The 13,724-nt window shown below is 43.2% G+C and overlaps 1 protein-coding gene across 4 annotated transcripts in view; it reads left to right on the forward strand.

Annotated features, from left to right (window-relative positions):
* The window catches only part of MPPED2 (metallophosphoesterase domain containing 2), a 181,445-nt gene extending 171,983 nt beyond the window's left edge, over positions 1-9,462 (forward strand). For all 4 annotated transcript variants that reach the window (XM_046014303.1, XM_046014299.1, XM_046014300.1 and 1 more), the window contains exons 5-7: positions 2,465-2,580; positions 6,184-6,297; positions 8,990-9,462. In XM_046014303.1, coding sequence (XP_045870259.1) covers positions 2,465-2,580; positions 6,184-6,297; positions 8,990-9,108 — 349 coding nt within the window. In that variant the 3' untranslated portion in view covers positions 9,109-9,462. The remainder of the gene's footprint in view (positions 1-2,464; positions 2,581-6,183; positions 6,298-8,989) is intronic.
* The last annotated feature ends 4,262 nt before the right edge of the window (positions 9,463-13,724 follow it).

Raw genomic sequence — 13,724 nt, forward strand, 5'->3', positions numbered from 1 at the left:
TGTTGCCTACCATAAGTACAGAGGTCATTTTCACACTAAATATGACAATTTTATGTATTAGGAGTCTTTCACTTGTGGAAACAAAACCTAATTCAAGTTAATAAGAAGAAAAATATTTTATTAACTTAAATACTTGGAAGGAAATGTATGATTGGCTTTAGGTACAGATGGATCCATATATCCAACAAAATACTTGGAAGGAAATGTATGATTGGCTTTAGGTACAGATGGATCCATATATCCAACAAGATCATCCGGGTACTCTTGTTTCTTTGCTTGGCTTTTTTCTTTCTTCCTTCCTTTTTTAAATTTTATTTATTTATTTATTTATTTGGTAATGGCTTGACACAGGCTGTCTGCATGGTGGCTAAGCCAAAGCCCCCAGGCAATTCTAAGCCTACAGAGTTCTCAAGACCCAGGATCCCAGAGAGGAACCCATGACCTCTTTTTCAGTAGCACCAGCAAGAGCCTAAGGATGACTCCCAGCTTGGCCAGACATACATCCCTAGACCAGTTTCTGTTCAGGGAGATCCTAGAGCAGCGATGAGTCAGTGTTAGCACAGCACATGTGCTGAGAGCGAGAGGGAGAGGTTCTGCAAAGAAAATTCAGAGGCCGTTACCAAAAGAAGGGGGAGAGAGCTGGACAGGCGGACATCACTGGTGTCCACGCCACCCTCTCATCGCTGGATTTCAGAACCACGCGCCTGATCCCAGCTCAGAGCTCATTTGGCTTAAAGCAACAGTACACTTAAATGAGTACCGAACAAGCTCACCCAGGGCAGGTAGGAAGTTAATTCAAGTACTATGTCGGAAGAGGAGTTGTGTGAGAACTGAGAGTATATGGGTTTTGGAACCAGATTGTTTGGGTTCATATCCGGCTTACTGGTTATGCTTACTTAAGCTCTCTGTGCCTCAGTTTCCTCATCTGTAAAATGGAATTAGTACTAGTAGCTACCTCATAAGCTCATTATGAAGTTTAAGTGTGTTAATACAAATAAAGTGTTTAGAATGGTTTCTTGGCACAGGGTGATTCTTCGGCAATTAATAGCTTTGAAAGTTATTATTGTTAGTCTAAGTAAACCCCTGAGGATGGCTTAGGAACTTGGAAAGTAATTATAGGAACCAGGTCAGATACTTTCTTGCTTTCACTTTTTCTAGCTGGGTCCACACAGTCTGTTATCTCTGGAACTTTCTTTCAAGCACGTCAGTGGGGACTGAGGTTCTCATTTGTAAGATGCATTTTCACGTGGTTTTCAGGTGCCCTCCTTTCATTCTGTCCTTTCCTACACCAAATGAATGCTGCGTCCATATTTCTGAGTTCTGAGTCTTGAGAGAGTCTGATTATCTGGCCCATGACTGGTGTTAAGTAAGAGTGCAACCTTGTTTAGTCAGTCGACAGACCAAGCTGACTTGGACACAGGGTCACCTCTTTGGCACGGAAGGGCCAGCTGAAGTCAAAGAGTAAAGTTCAGCTTATCCAGAAAATTGACCGGCTTATCTTTTGCATATATGCGTTAGCAAATGGGAGTTTTCCTACAGGAGGGGAAAGAGTCGTTTTTAAAAAATAAAGGTTGTAACTAGATGTTCAGAAGGACAGCCCTGGGAACTGCTTTGTTCTGATGTGATTTAGCCAGTAGCATCTGTAGAGAAAAATTGGTTATTGTCTTGTTATTATAAATGGTAGAGGCATGTTCAGCACCAACTAGAGATGCTCACAGGATGGACCCAAACCCATTCACTTCCGCATGAAGCGGTCAGTTTCAGAAACTCGCTCCCGGAGCGGAAGTTGCCGAGAGGGTGGACTGCTTCTGTTCCCTGTCGGGAGAGCGGGTTCCAGAGTGACCCCCAAATCTTCCTTTTGATGACAGGAGGAAAAGCCCACCTTTGCTCTTTGTTCCCTGTCCTCTTCCTGCCCCCACCTCCCCCGTCAAAGCCCCTGTATTTTTTCAGCTTTCTCTGTCCAGCGTATTTAGAACATCTACGTGTATAGGGATTCGCACTCTGCCTTCTGACCACCAGCCTTTTCCCCGGGAACGTTAGTAAGAATGCTCCTGCTCAAACGTGTTGCAGTGATGGGGGGAAGCCGTCCTGATAGAATTTCTGAGCTCTGAGATGCTGCAGGAAGGGTGGACATGCTTCGGATTGGAACTAGGCATCTTAGGAAGCCTGGAGATTTGAGGGAGAAGACAAAGCATTGTTAAAATTTTGATAGAGGTCTGCTGGGAGAGTCTCCACTGTAGAGACTCGTGTGCCCCTCTCTTGTTGAACAATTCGGCTCCACACTTGCTTTCAAATGCCTTGGTTTTGAAGCAGTCAACAAAAAAGCATCCTGCTGCCAGGGCCAGCCATCAAAAAGAGAAAAGAGAGCAATGCGAACCGTGGGGGGAATGTGTGAGAAAGAAATATTGTAGAGCGGAAACGCGGCTCTGCTGGCCTGATACCGTGTGCATTATCTCCCCCAAAGGACCCCGTGGTTTAATGGATGGGGCTTTAACCTGCCCAGAGGTCAGTCTCTGCTGGACAAGTGGAACCTCATTCCTGAGGGCATCGACATACTCATGACACACGGACCTCCTCTAGGTAAGTGAAGCAAAGGTTGTCCTTTTGTCATAAGGGATACCTTTTTTCATAATAATAAAGCATAATAAATAATGCTTCAGGGATATAATCCTTTTCCTTCAAAAAATAAAAAGCGAACACAAAAAGAAAAGTCAATGTCTTTAAAAGAAACCAGTGTGATAATTAAACTCAGCAGTTCTGCTGCGCTTACAGGTGTTCTTGAAATTAAATTTTTTTTATTTCGTTGAGTCAGGGAAAATCAAGTGAGTATGGAGCACCACAGTCTTTTGAGCGTGGTCATTTATTTTAAGAACTGTACTCACTTAGGAGTGAGGGAGGTGGGGTGGGGAATGGAAAGAAGACACAGACCTCCCAGTCACAGGGCTTGTGAGGGAATGAAATGATGGAAACTTTTGTTTAAAGTAGCTCATTTGGGGTGCCTGGGTGGCACAGCACAGTTAGTTAAGCATTTGGCTCTTGGTTTCGGCTCGGGTAGTGGGATCGCGCCTCACATTGGCCTCCATGCTCAGCGTGGAGTCTGCTTGAAATTCTCTCTCCCTCTCCCTCTGCCTCCCTTTTCTCTCTCTGTCTCTCTGTCTCTGTCTCTCTCTTTCTCCCAGATATAAAATAAAGTAGCTGGGCGCCTGGGTGGCTCAGTGGGTTAAAGCCTCTGCCTTTCGCTCAGGTCATGATCCCAGGGTCCTGGGATCGAGCCCCGCATCGGGCTCTCTGCTTGGCAGGGAGCCTGCTTCCTCCTCTCTCTCTCTCTGCCTGTCTCTCTCCCTACTTGTGATCTCTATTGTCAAAAAATAAAATTAAAAAAAAATAATAAAATAAAATAAAATAAAGTAGCTCATTTTCCTTTTCCATATAATAGTAAGTCCTTGGAAATCTTTAAAATTTAACACTTGATTATATGAGCAAAGAATCCTTTTTTCTTTTCTTTTCTTTTTTTTTTTTTAAACCTAAGGTGTTAAATAAGGACTTATGTTGAAAGTTACTTAGAGACAGTCATCCTACAGAATCCTTGAACCCAAATCCGGTTTAGATCACCAACGTGCTTCAGAGCTACTTTTAGTTACAAAGATTATGGTCTAGAAGATGATTCTTTGACTTATATGATTATCTTTTAATTATTCAAGAACTTGTGTTTCTTTGGCTTAGCCACAGAACATTTTTCAAACGTGCCTGTCACCCTGGTCCCCATCTGTCTCGTGTCTATTATGCCAGGACCCTTCCTGTCCAACAAAGGTGTACTCAGGACATTCAGATACTTCACTTTCAGTAGGAGAGTTTTCTTTTTCTTTGATTGTGGTAAAAAACACGTAACATAAAATCTGCACTCTTAATAAATGTCCACATGTACAGTACTAGCAAGGTTTGGTTTGGAAAAAGGGAGAAAATATAATTATTTTCACAATTTTTCCCTTTGGCTTGGGTTGTTGTCCGTATCACTTCCCTCCTCTGTCAACCTGAAAAATAAGAAAATCTAACACACATCCCCTACTGTGAATTTAATCTTTGTAAGTATTGTTTCCTCCAACCCACGTAGGGCTGCTTTCCTTCTCTTACCAGGGGAGTGCTCTGTGTTTCACATAGAAATAGCCAAAGGGAGGACCCAGGTGTGAGTTATGGTGGCACATTTTAATGATAGGGAGAAGCAGGAGAAGAGAAGCCAGCTTTGTTGCAGATAGGGAAATTGTCCAGATTTGCACAAGATCCAGCACTTCCTTACTTTTTCAATATTTAAGAATCACCATCCCCATGCTTTTTTCCCCTATTTCATCCCATCCCATCCCATCCCATGTTTTAGAAGATTGTACTTACCAACAACAAGTATCATCCATAATTCATTAATTTCCCTATTTTGCGGTCATTAGAGACTAACTCCTGAATGGCTAGCTAAGTATCTGATCAGCATGAGTTACCCATCGAGACTTACAGAGAGGGCATCCCAGCCAACTTGTTCCTTTCCCTGAACAGCCTCCTTGGGTACTGACATGATTCCCCTAAGGCTGTGTATTATAAATAAGACTGGGATATTCTCACCACAGAAACATCCACATGACTCAAATGTTATCTGGAACACAACTTTGGACAGAACAATTGATTGACAGATTCATCAAACCATTAATTTTGGTACAGAAGCCAATGGTAGTAGTAATAAGTCTGAATTCTAGCCTCCAAAGAATTCAGACATCCCAGGAACTTTCCACAGGGAGCCTACCATCCCCCTCTCTGTAGCAAACATGGAGTAATCCGGAGAGGGCTATGCATATGTCAAAGTGAGTTCTTCCTCAAGGAATTCCAAAATGAAAGGTCAGGCAAGGTTTTTACAAGGTGAGGTTGAACCTTAATCAGCACATTATTGGGATTCTTGTGAAAATGCCGGATTGGGGTAGGGGATGAAGATGGGCCCCACTGAGGAGGAATGAGACTTTACTCTAGAGTAAATCTCTATGAGACTTTACTATTATGGTAGAAACAGGCTGTCTTCTCAGGTTGGTTATATATGAATTATTTTCCCCCTTCGAGAAAAAGACATCCATGAGGGAATATGCCAGAATATGCCAGTCACTGTGGATTAAGGATTTTTTTTTCTCTGATTAACAGTTTTGAAACCCCTGGTTGAAGTTTTACGGGGCCCCCATTTTCATCTGATGTTCTTTCCAGCCTCTCCAGCCATTCCCCAACCCCCACGTAACATATTTGTACAGAGATGCTATATTTTCATTTCTACAGTTTCTTCAAGCAAAGTGGAACAAGCTTGTCTGTCCATTTCTGCCCGATCATTTCTAAAGAGTAGAAATCCCCTAATGGAGCTATGGTCTGGATTCCCACGGATGACGATTTAGCTATTAGTCCCACCTGCCTTCTTTATACCCATCCTGGTGAGGCGTATGGGTTCCATTTTGACGATCATCATTCAGATACCTGGCTTGTGCCATAATTGATGTCCGTTTTTATGGATTTTCTGCATTAAGCATGGAAGTAAGCTGCTTTTACTTTAAAGGTAGTCAATTAGCCCCAGCTTATACGGGATGCCGCCATGAGGTCATGTTGTTGCCTATTGTTAGAGAGGAGACTGGAGGAAGAGCTGGACATTTCCAAGATTTGGTCAGCAGGAACCACCAAGGGTTAAGAGCTGATGTACCTAAGGAGGGCCGGGTATCTTGTGGCCAGTTTACGGACAGCCCCTCCCAGCCTCTCTTCTTTGAGTCATCTTAGAAGTAAACTGCTATAAGAAAGATATAATAAAGGAGAAAGTAACTGAATTATAAAAGAAAGAGATATTGCAGGAACTGCCGGGAATAAATGTCATTAGGCCCATGAAAATTTGAAACCGGGGCCGCATAAATCAAATCCCTTACAGAAAAGAAAAAAAAATGTTAATTAACAGAAAGAAAAAAATGGAAACCCCCCCAAAAAAAAGAAGTTTCAAGAACCTAAAGAAGACAAAGTGACAAGTGAAAAGTTCCTTAAAAGCCATTGTGAGCTTTAATGGAGAGGCTAGGATTACAGATAATGTAATAAACCTTCTGTGAGTTATGGCTTCCTGAAAGTCTAAATGAAACCTTACCTGAAGAAGGAAAATTAAGAGTATTGATTGCATTTTTCCCATAGGTTTTCGAGACTGGGTTCCGAAGGAGCTTCAAAGAGTGGGCTGCGTGGAGCTTTTAAACACCGTCCAGAGGCGAGTCCGGCCTAAGCTCCATGTTTTTGGTGGCATCCATGAAGGTAAGATCAGAAGAAAGGCATTCACGAGATGCTGTGTCATCATCCATGATCTCATTCCAGAGTGGGGACCTCGGCTACCTTGGGAATGACTGGAGCAGTGGTTGTCAAGACTTTTTACCAAGGACAGCACCCTTTTATAAGATGAAGCATCAGGAGAAGCTCCTCCCTATGATGCTGATGTGTGTTTTATGTGGAGCTGCTCTCTCTGAAGCAGAGAGAAAGTGGAGAGAAGGAACTAGGTTTGGTTCACCCAATGGAAAGCCCAGCACTCCCCCAGGCAACTTCTGGAATCTCAGAGCTTCGGGGAGGTATATTTACTAACCACCATTGGAGAACAGCCTTGAGGTCAAAAAGGACATTTTTTTTTTCTTTAAGATAGAAGAAACAGATATTAGATAGAAGATAGATTAGATAGATAGAAGAATCTAGATATTAGATGAAATAACTTCCGTGGCCTCTTTCTACCTGTAAATACTGTGTTTCATATGGAACACACGTGAAGACCCAGGAAGACAAGGCATTCTCTGAAGCAGATAACTTGAGACATGCAGTGAAGGTTCTAGAACAGAAGCGGCAGGAACCTGCACATTTGCAGGTAGTTGTTTCCTCACTAACCTCAGAAAACCCTTTCAGACTTCTCAGAAATCATCAGCACTCTTAGGGTCAGGCTGAGGCTAAACAGAATAATTAAATCCTGCCTTAACAGGAACTGGTCCAGTTGCCTCTAGTTCTGCCTTCCACGGTAAGCCGGAGTCAAGTTCACAGAACCCGAAAGCCTCCCAGGAAACTTGACGGTTCTAGGTTTTGTCTTTCCTTCCTTTTTTAAGCGAAGGTTTTTAGGCACATACAAAGCTGTCCTTCAGCAGGCCTTGGATTTCCTGGCCCTACCAGTCTCTCCCAGTTCCGGGGGCTTTCGTGCGGTGGGTGTGTTCACATAGGCAGCTGCTGTATTTTCTCCAGCTCCCCCTGACAGCTTGTCCTCCGCAGGCATTTATGAATCTGCAGGTGAGTTGCTGAGGCCTCTGTGTCTGATGAAATGAGAAAACAAAGTGTGCTGTTCAAAGCCTACAAATCCATTGGCTTCTGGGTTAGGCGTGGATTTAAAAGCATTATGTATTGAAAAATCATCCTACGAATGCCTGAGAAAATCCAAGGGCAGGCACCAGCCGAGCGCATGGAATGCTGGGGTGCAGCTTCCCAAGAGTGGGCATCGTCCTACCCTGACTTTGAGCTGTAGTCCCAGAGAAGGGGGGACTTCTCTAATGCGTGGTACAGGATCGTCGGGGCGGGGGGGGGGGGGGAGGGGATGGGAGTGCGTGTCTGACCGGCATTTCTGGGGTCAGTTATCAGGCTTGAAATCCTGCAGCATGCCTACGAGTTTGTATGTCATCCTTTTTTTTTTTTTAAATCATTAATTAGCTTTAAGCTAGCCAGACAATTGGGGAATTCCACTGAAGTCCCAAAATAATAAACTTGCTTAAAAGGGAGGAGATCATATTCAAATAAACTTGTCTCACTTTTATTCACTTAAGACAGCTGAAGAGGGCAGAGAGAGGGCAAATACCAACCTCTTGATGGAGAGAGATAACAAGACTTTATGACCCCAGAACTAAACAGTGCACATTTTAAATGCCTCTTTTCTTTTCTTAAGAGATTTTTCCATTGACCCTCATTAAGCTCTCCACAGGCTTACTTGGACACATTTTAGCAAATAGAAAGAAAGAAAAAAAAAAGGAAAGAAAAGAAAAAAACCTTAGCTATTTCTATAAGTCCTGGTAATTTAATTTCTCACGTGCATATTTTTCTATTCCACAAGAACCTGATACCAACATAGAATTACCAACTTAATTCTAGAGGCTCTAAGGTAGATATAAGGTGTCTAGGGAAATGTGCAAACTTGCAAACATGCTAAAAATGTCAACAAATTAAAAATTATAAAAGGGACTTACATACTGAAGACCCAGAGAAACTTTCTTAGTTTCCTTCCAGTAGGTCACAAGAGATTTATGTACTGCATGCAGGAAGCGTTTTTGCTTGAACCTCTGGTGACGGCTCTGCAAATCACTGGGAAAAGTGATTACTTGACTTATTTGAATGAAACAGAACTCAGTACCAAAGCCACACAATTCGAGGGAGATAAGTTCTGGTATTGTTAACTTTCACTGAGGCAGTTTAGAGATTATCTCCTAGCTAGGGAAGCTGCGCACCCGTCCCTTCTAGATCCCAGTGCAGGGCCTTTTCCCTCCACACCTGTCCCGAAGTCGGTGTGGGGTTTGGAGGTGTGTACCCTGAGGAATCCCTTTCCTTACTCTTCCTGTTCCTAGAACTCAATAATTAATGCAGGGCTTTGAAATGAAAATCGTATTTTAAAAAGAGGGGGGAAATGTTTTTGGTTTTGTTTTCTTTATTCACACTACGAAAGAAATCACAGTCTTTCCCTGACAAATCTAATGCTTAAGTAGAGAAAAAAAGAATCACTTTTCTTTGAAGTAGAGGATATTCTCCCTTTAAAGAAAACAGAATGTAATTGGAAGGCAGCTTATGAAAGCTGTTATCATCCGGGGAGGCTTCATTGAATCTCATCTCACTGCCCACTGGCAAAGATTTTTTAGTTTTCCTTGCGTGACAGCTCACCACTGAGTCACTCTCATTTGTATCTATTACAGTAAAGCATGACACTCTGTCTCCACAGGTTACGGCATTATGACCGACGGTTATACAACGTACATCAATGCCTCAACGTGTACAGTCAGCTTTCAACCGACCAACCCTCCAATTATATTTGACCTTCCAAACCCACAGGGTTCCTGAAGCTCCGAAAGCCCAATTGGAATGTGAGGGAAGGTCTATAAACTGCCATTTTTCTAATTATAAACTTACATTCTCTTACTTGTTTATTTCCAAATCCTGTGAGTTCTTTTTGTAAATTACTGGAACACAAATGACGCTAGAGGTTGTGCTTCTCCTTTATTTTATTATTATTTTTTTTAAATGGGGCGTCCATTCGAAATGAAAGGAGCATTGTGAATTTGTAAAATGACTTCCGTTTTCTCAAAGGCCACGCCATTGTAAATTGTTAGTATTCGCCAAAGGACAGCCAAGCTTTCTTTTTAAAAAGGTGATGAAAGTCTTATTTTAATATGCTTTAAGCTGGAAGAAAAAGGAGAAAAAAAAAAAAAGAAAGAAAAACAGGTAGGTAGTGTTTTAAAAACCACCCAGATTTGCACAACTGTTTAAGAGTATTGTTTGAATTGTTTTATTTTTTGATGTTTTGTTGTTGTTGTTTTCTTCGTAACCCTTCTTTTTTGCAGACATGGCCTGGATTTATAGCAATCTTTTCAGCAAAAGTAGGCGTGGAAAAGACTTCTCTTCACACTGTCACTATAAAGAAAGCTGCGTCCAGGGAAGAAAACGGCCCTCGTTTAAAGGATGGCTTAGCTAGTGAGATCTGTACTGTGGTTATACAAGATCTCATTGTTTGTTTGTTTCTTTTAAATTATTTTAGCTTTAAAAATATGGAAATGGAATCTGTCAAGAGCAGGTATTTCATACAGTTAAAAAAACAATTGGGCGTGCAGACTCCTTTTCAGTATGGGTTTATATATATAAATATTTTTTGTGTATTATGACTAAGTTAGGAGTTTAATATTGCCAAGGACAGTACAACTGCAAAGGGATGCTTTATAGCAGGGCATCAGAAGTCCGAAGGGGCTGACACATTGTCTCAGAGCTCAAGGTCTCAAAGAGCTTGAGTTAAGTCTAGATACAGTTACAGGCATGTACAGACTTAAGTGGATGCAATGGAAGGTAACTAAAATAAGGCTTAGTCGTCCTTTATATTTAAATACCCTGAATTGTCTTCTTACTTCCTCTCCCTCCCCCCCATTTTGCACTGTGTGTCGATGCAATCTTCGCTAGCACAAAATATTGTCGCTAATAGTCATTTCTGTTTTCCCATTGTAAATGCTGTTGAGCTTTATTCTATTTTATGTTATCTTGTTAATGAAATTTAGGAAAGCAGTTGTTTCTTTTAAATTTATTGTGATATTCTATATCTAGCGGCCTTTATATGCAAATAAAATTGCAAGATTTTTAAATCTGTCCTGTTTGGAGGGTTGGCTGGTAGGAGGATGGTGGTTTAGTCCTGGGGAAGGGGTGGGGGGATTTATTCATATGCAACATTAGTACTGCCTTCCAGAAGAATTAGGATAAGTGATTTTTTTTTTCTGATTTTCAATAAATTTTTATTACCCACCATTCACAGGCTGGCAGGTAGATCGATAAGGCACTCAGTCTACTCTTTCCTTCCATCACACTGTCATCTATCTTGCCGTAGGCTTCAGAGGGTGACTATTTCGTCCTGACCATTGTGATTTCTATAGGAAGGGTCATGTGCAGTGGAGGCTGGGGATGGTTTTGTGGTTGTGTGCGTGCTGGGGAGAGGGTGAACCAGTGGGTAAGAGAGCAACCACTACTTGGTCTCGTTTGTTCCCAGGAGCTGTTATTGTTGCCCCCTGGCTGTTCTTTATTTATGTCCGTCACTAAAATGTTATGGCAGCCAGGAGTCAACAGGCACAATGGGGTGTGGTAAACTAAATAATGTTTTCTGTATTTTCTCTGGAACAGCCAGTGAAGAAAAGCAGCATGATCTCAAAACTGCAGTATAGCCCAAAAGTCTACATTCCAGTGCCCATTGGATCGTATTCTGACAGATCTTCCTTTCCTCCTTCTGTTGTGGACTCTTTGGTGTAACTGATGAAAAGAATCCTTGATTTCAGTACCCGCTGGGTAGAGAGAATGTTTTAGGCCAGAATTCCAGCTCAGACTCACATGTGTGACCATCTTAATTGTTAATATTGATTAAGTGTCTTGGCTGCCACCCAGCGTGTGTGGTGGACACTTTGGTCTGAGCTCACAGAGCAGACACTTGACCTTCCCAAGCAGAGGTGGTCCATGACCACAGTGGCCATGATGGGCCAAAAGAGGTACTGTGAGAACTTAACAACCCTCCTCTGATCTGCCACATCAATAGAAGAAGGTGTTGACTTCAGGGCGCTTCCTAGGGAGCTGGAGTGAGAGTGAGAGTGACTGAATGGAAATTTCATCTGGAGCTAAGCTCAGACTTCTGGAAAAGCAGGCTTTCCAGGGACAGGGGGATGAGCATGATGACAAGTGTGCGTGAACAGCTTTTGACAGCACGTCTGGACACAAACTAATTAAGCTAAGCCCTTAACTAAAATTGCTTTCCATTGTGACGGGGCAGGAAGCAGCCCAGCCCGCTCAGTCTGCGGGGCAGACTGGCTCGTGGTCCAGGTTCATCATTCCATATGTATGAATAGCCTCCAGGAGGGCCAGGGTGACTGTCCAAAGGCCTGAAGCTTTCTCCACTGGGCCTTCTAACAAAGGGACATTTGAAATAGCTCTTACAAATTGGCACTTGCCGTCCTTTCATCACCAGGCACTCTGCTGAGCCGGTCTCATATTTTGTTTCTAATCCTCACAAAACCCTGGGAGAGGTCACAGAAGCCCCACTTTATAGATAGGGAACCGAGGCTCCAAAAGTTAAATAAATTTCCCTAGGAAAGTGGAAGGTTCAAAACCAGGTCTGTCTGAATTCATAGCCCCAGCCCTTTTTAACACCTGGCCTCTGGACGAGAAAAGTTGAAGCCCTTGAAGAGCTGATGAAAACCTGATATGGGCCTGGGGGCGTGTCTTAGCCCTCCTGTGGGAGCTGTTGGCACATCCTCAGGTTGGACCGCATCTTCCCTGCTTGAGCCACAGCGCACTGCAGTGGGTATGAGCACAGGGCCTGGGGCCAGCGCGCCTGCCCAAGTCCAGGCTCCTGCTCGGACCAGCTCTGATGCCTTTGGCTGGGTTCTTACCATCTCTGGAAAAGGGGGTTGAGGATGATGAAGTGGCTGTAAGCTGTGATACGGAGATCACTGCTTGGCTTCAGTCTGTTACATAAGGTCCCCTGTGTTGTCTTGAAATTCTCCAGGCAGGACCTGTCTGTTGCCTCCTCACCCTCAAGAGCAGCGATGACATCATTTCTGAGAAAGTGTATTTGTTTGCATTCCTTGGAAACTATAATGAACCTCTTTCATAAGAATAATAAGAACTCCGGGCTCCCTGGGTGGCTCAGTGGGTTAAGCCTCTGCCTTTGGCTCAGGTCATGATCTCAGGGTCCTGGGATCGAGTCCCACATCAGGCTCTCTGCTCAGCAGGGAGATTGCTTCCACCCCTCCCCTGCCTGCCTGCCTCTCTGCCTGCTTGTGATCTCTGTCAAATAAATAAATAAAATAAAATAAAAAAGAACATGAAGAACTCCAAGGACGTTTGTGAGAGGCAGATAAGGAGGCCTAACTTTTCGGTGTATCACATTTTGCAAATCCCTTATAATCTCGGGAGAGGACAGCATCTGTACTCCCTAGAGTTGCTTCCAATGGGGCCCCTTGATCTCAGCATCTCTCACTGCTTGGGGTCTTTACATTCTATGTCACCCTCTCCTTCAAGCTCAGGTAGTGAATTTTCGCTCTACATTTTCTCCCAATCCCCTTTTGTCTTATAAAGATGTTGCGGGGAGGCGGGGGGTGGGGGGTAGTTGCTGAAATCCCCTTAAGAGGCAGGTCACTGTAATTCTGACAGGTGGCCAACGTTAAGCCTGCCCTCATCTCCATCACGTAAGTAAATAAATACTGTGACCCAGGTCTTAAGTAGGGAGAAACAGAAGCTGGGAGGATTTGGGATTTGTCAATGGCAGATAAAATACTTGCTGTACCCACAATAATGTCCCCTCCCACAACCCTCCCCGAGCAAGGCTCTGCTGCTCCATCAGACTGAACATCCATCTTTTATTTTGGTTTCTCAGTATCTTTTCATGCCCTGTTTCCACTTTCCTAAAAGTTTTAATTGCTTTTCATTTAATTATGAAACCAAAGTGAATTAAAGTCTACTTTTGAGAAATCGGTTATAAGCTGAGGCATTTGGAAACACTGCTGGGTAGGGAGCCGGAGGCATCTGGATGTGGGGAGTGTTCCAGGACTGGACATTCTTAGTAGGTGGCTTTATAGAAGGTTCCAGGCCCCCTTCAGGATGTCAGCTTCTAAATGCCAAATGTTTTTTTCTCCTACTTTGTGATGAAGTAGCAAGATTGCTGCCTGTGTGTCTGCTGTCTGACAAGGTTCTTCCAGAAGTTCAGAGCTACTTTTCCTTCCTTTTCAAGATGTCTTCTCTATCTTTCTACTCCTATTCTACCTTTCCATGGACCAGAAAACCACACCGATTCAAAAGCCTCTCTGAAAAGCCTCCCTCTTCCTTGTCGCCCATCATAAAGCGAGTCTCTGTGACTCAAGAGAAGTTCAGAAAGGGTCAGCGGTACCACCAGGGTCACACAGCAAATCAAAAGAGATAGCCCCACATTGGCATTT

This window comes from Meles meles, chromosome 8 (genome assembly GCF_922984935.1).
Source record: "Meles meles chromosome 8, mMelMel3.1 paternal haplotype, whole genome shotgun sequence".
NCBI lineage: Eukaryota > Metazoa > Chordata > Mammalia > Carnivora > Mustelidae > Meles > Meles meles.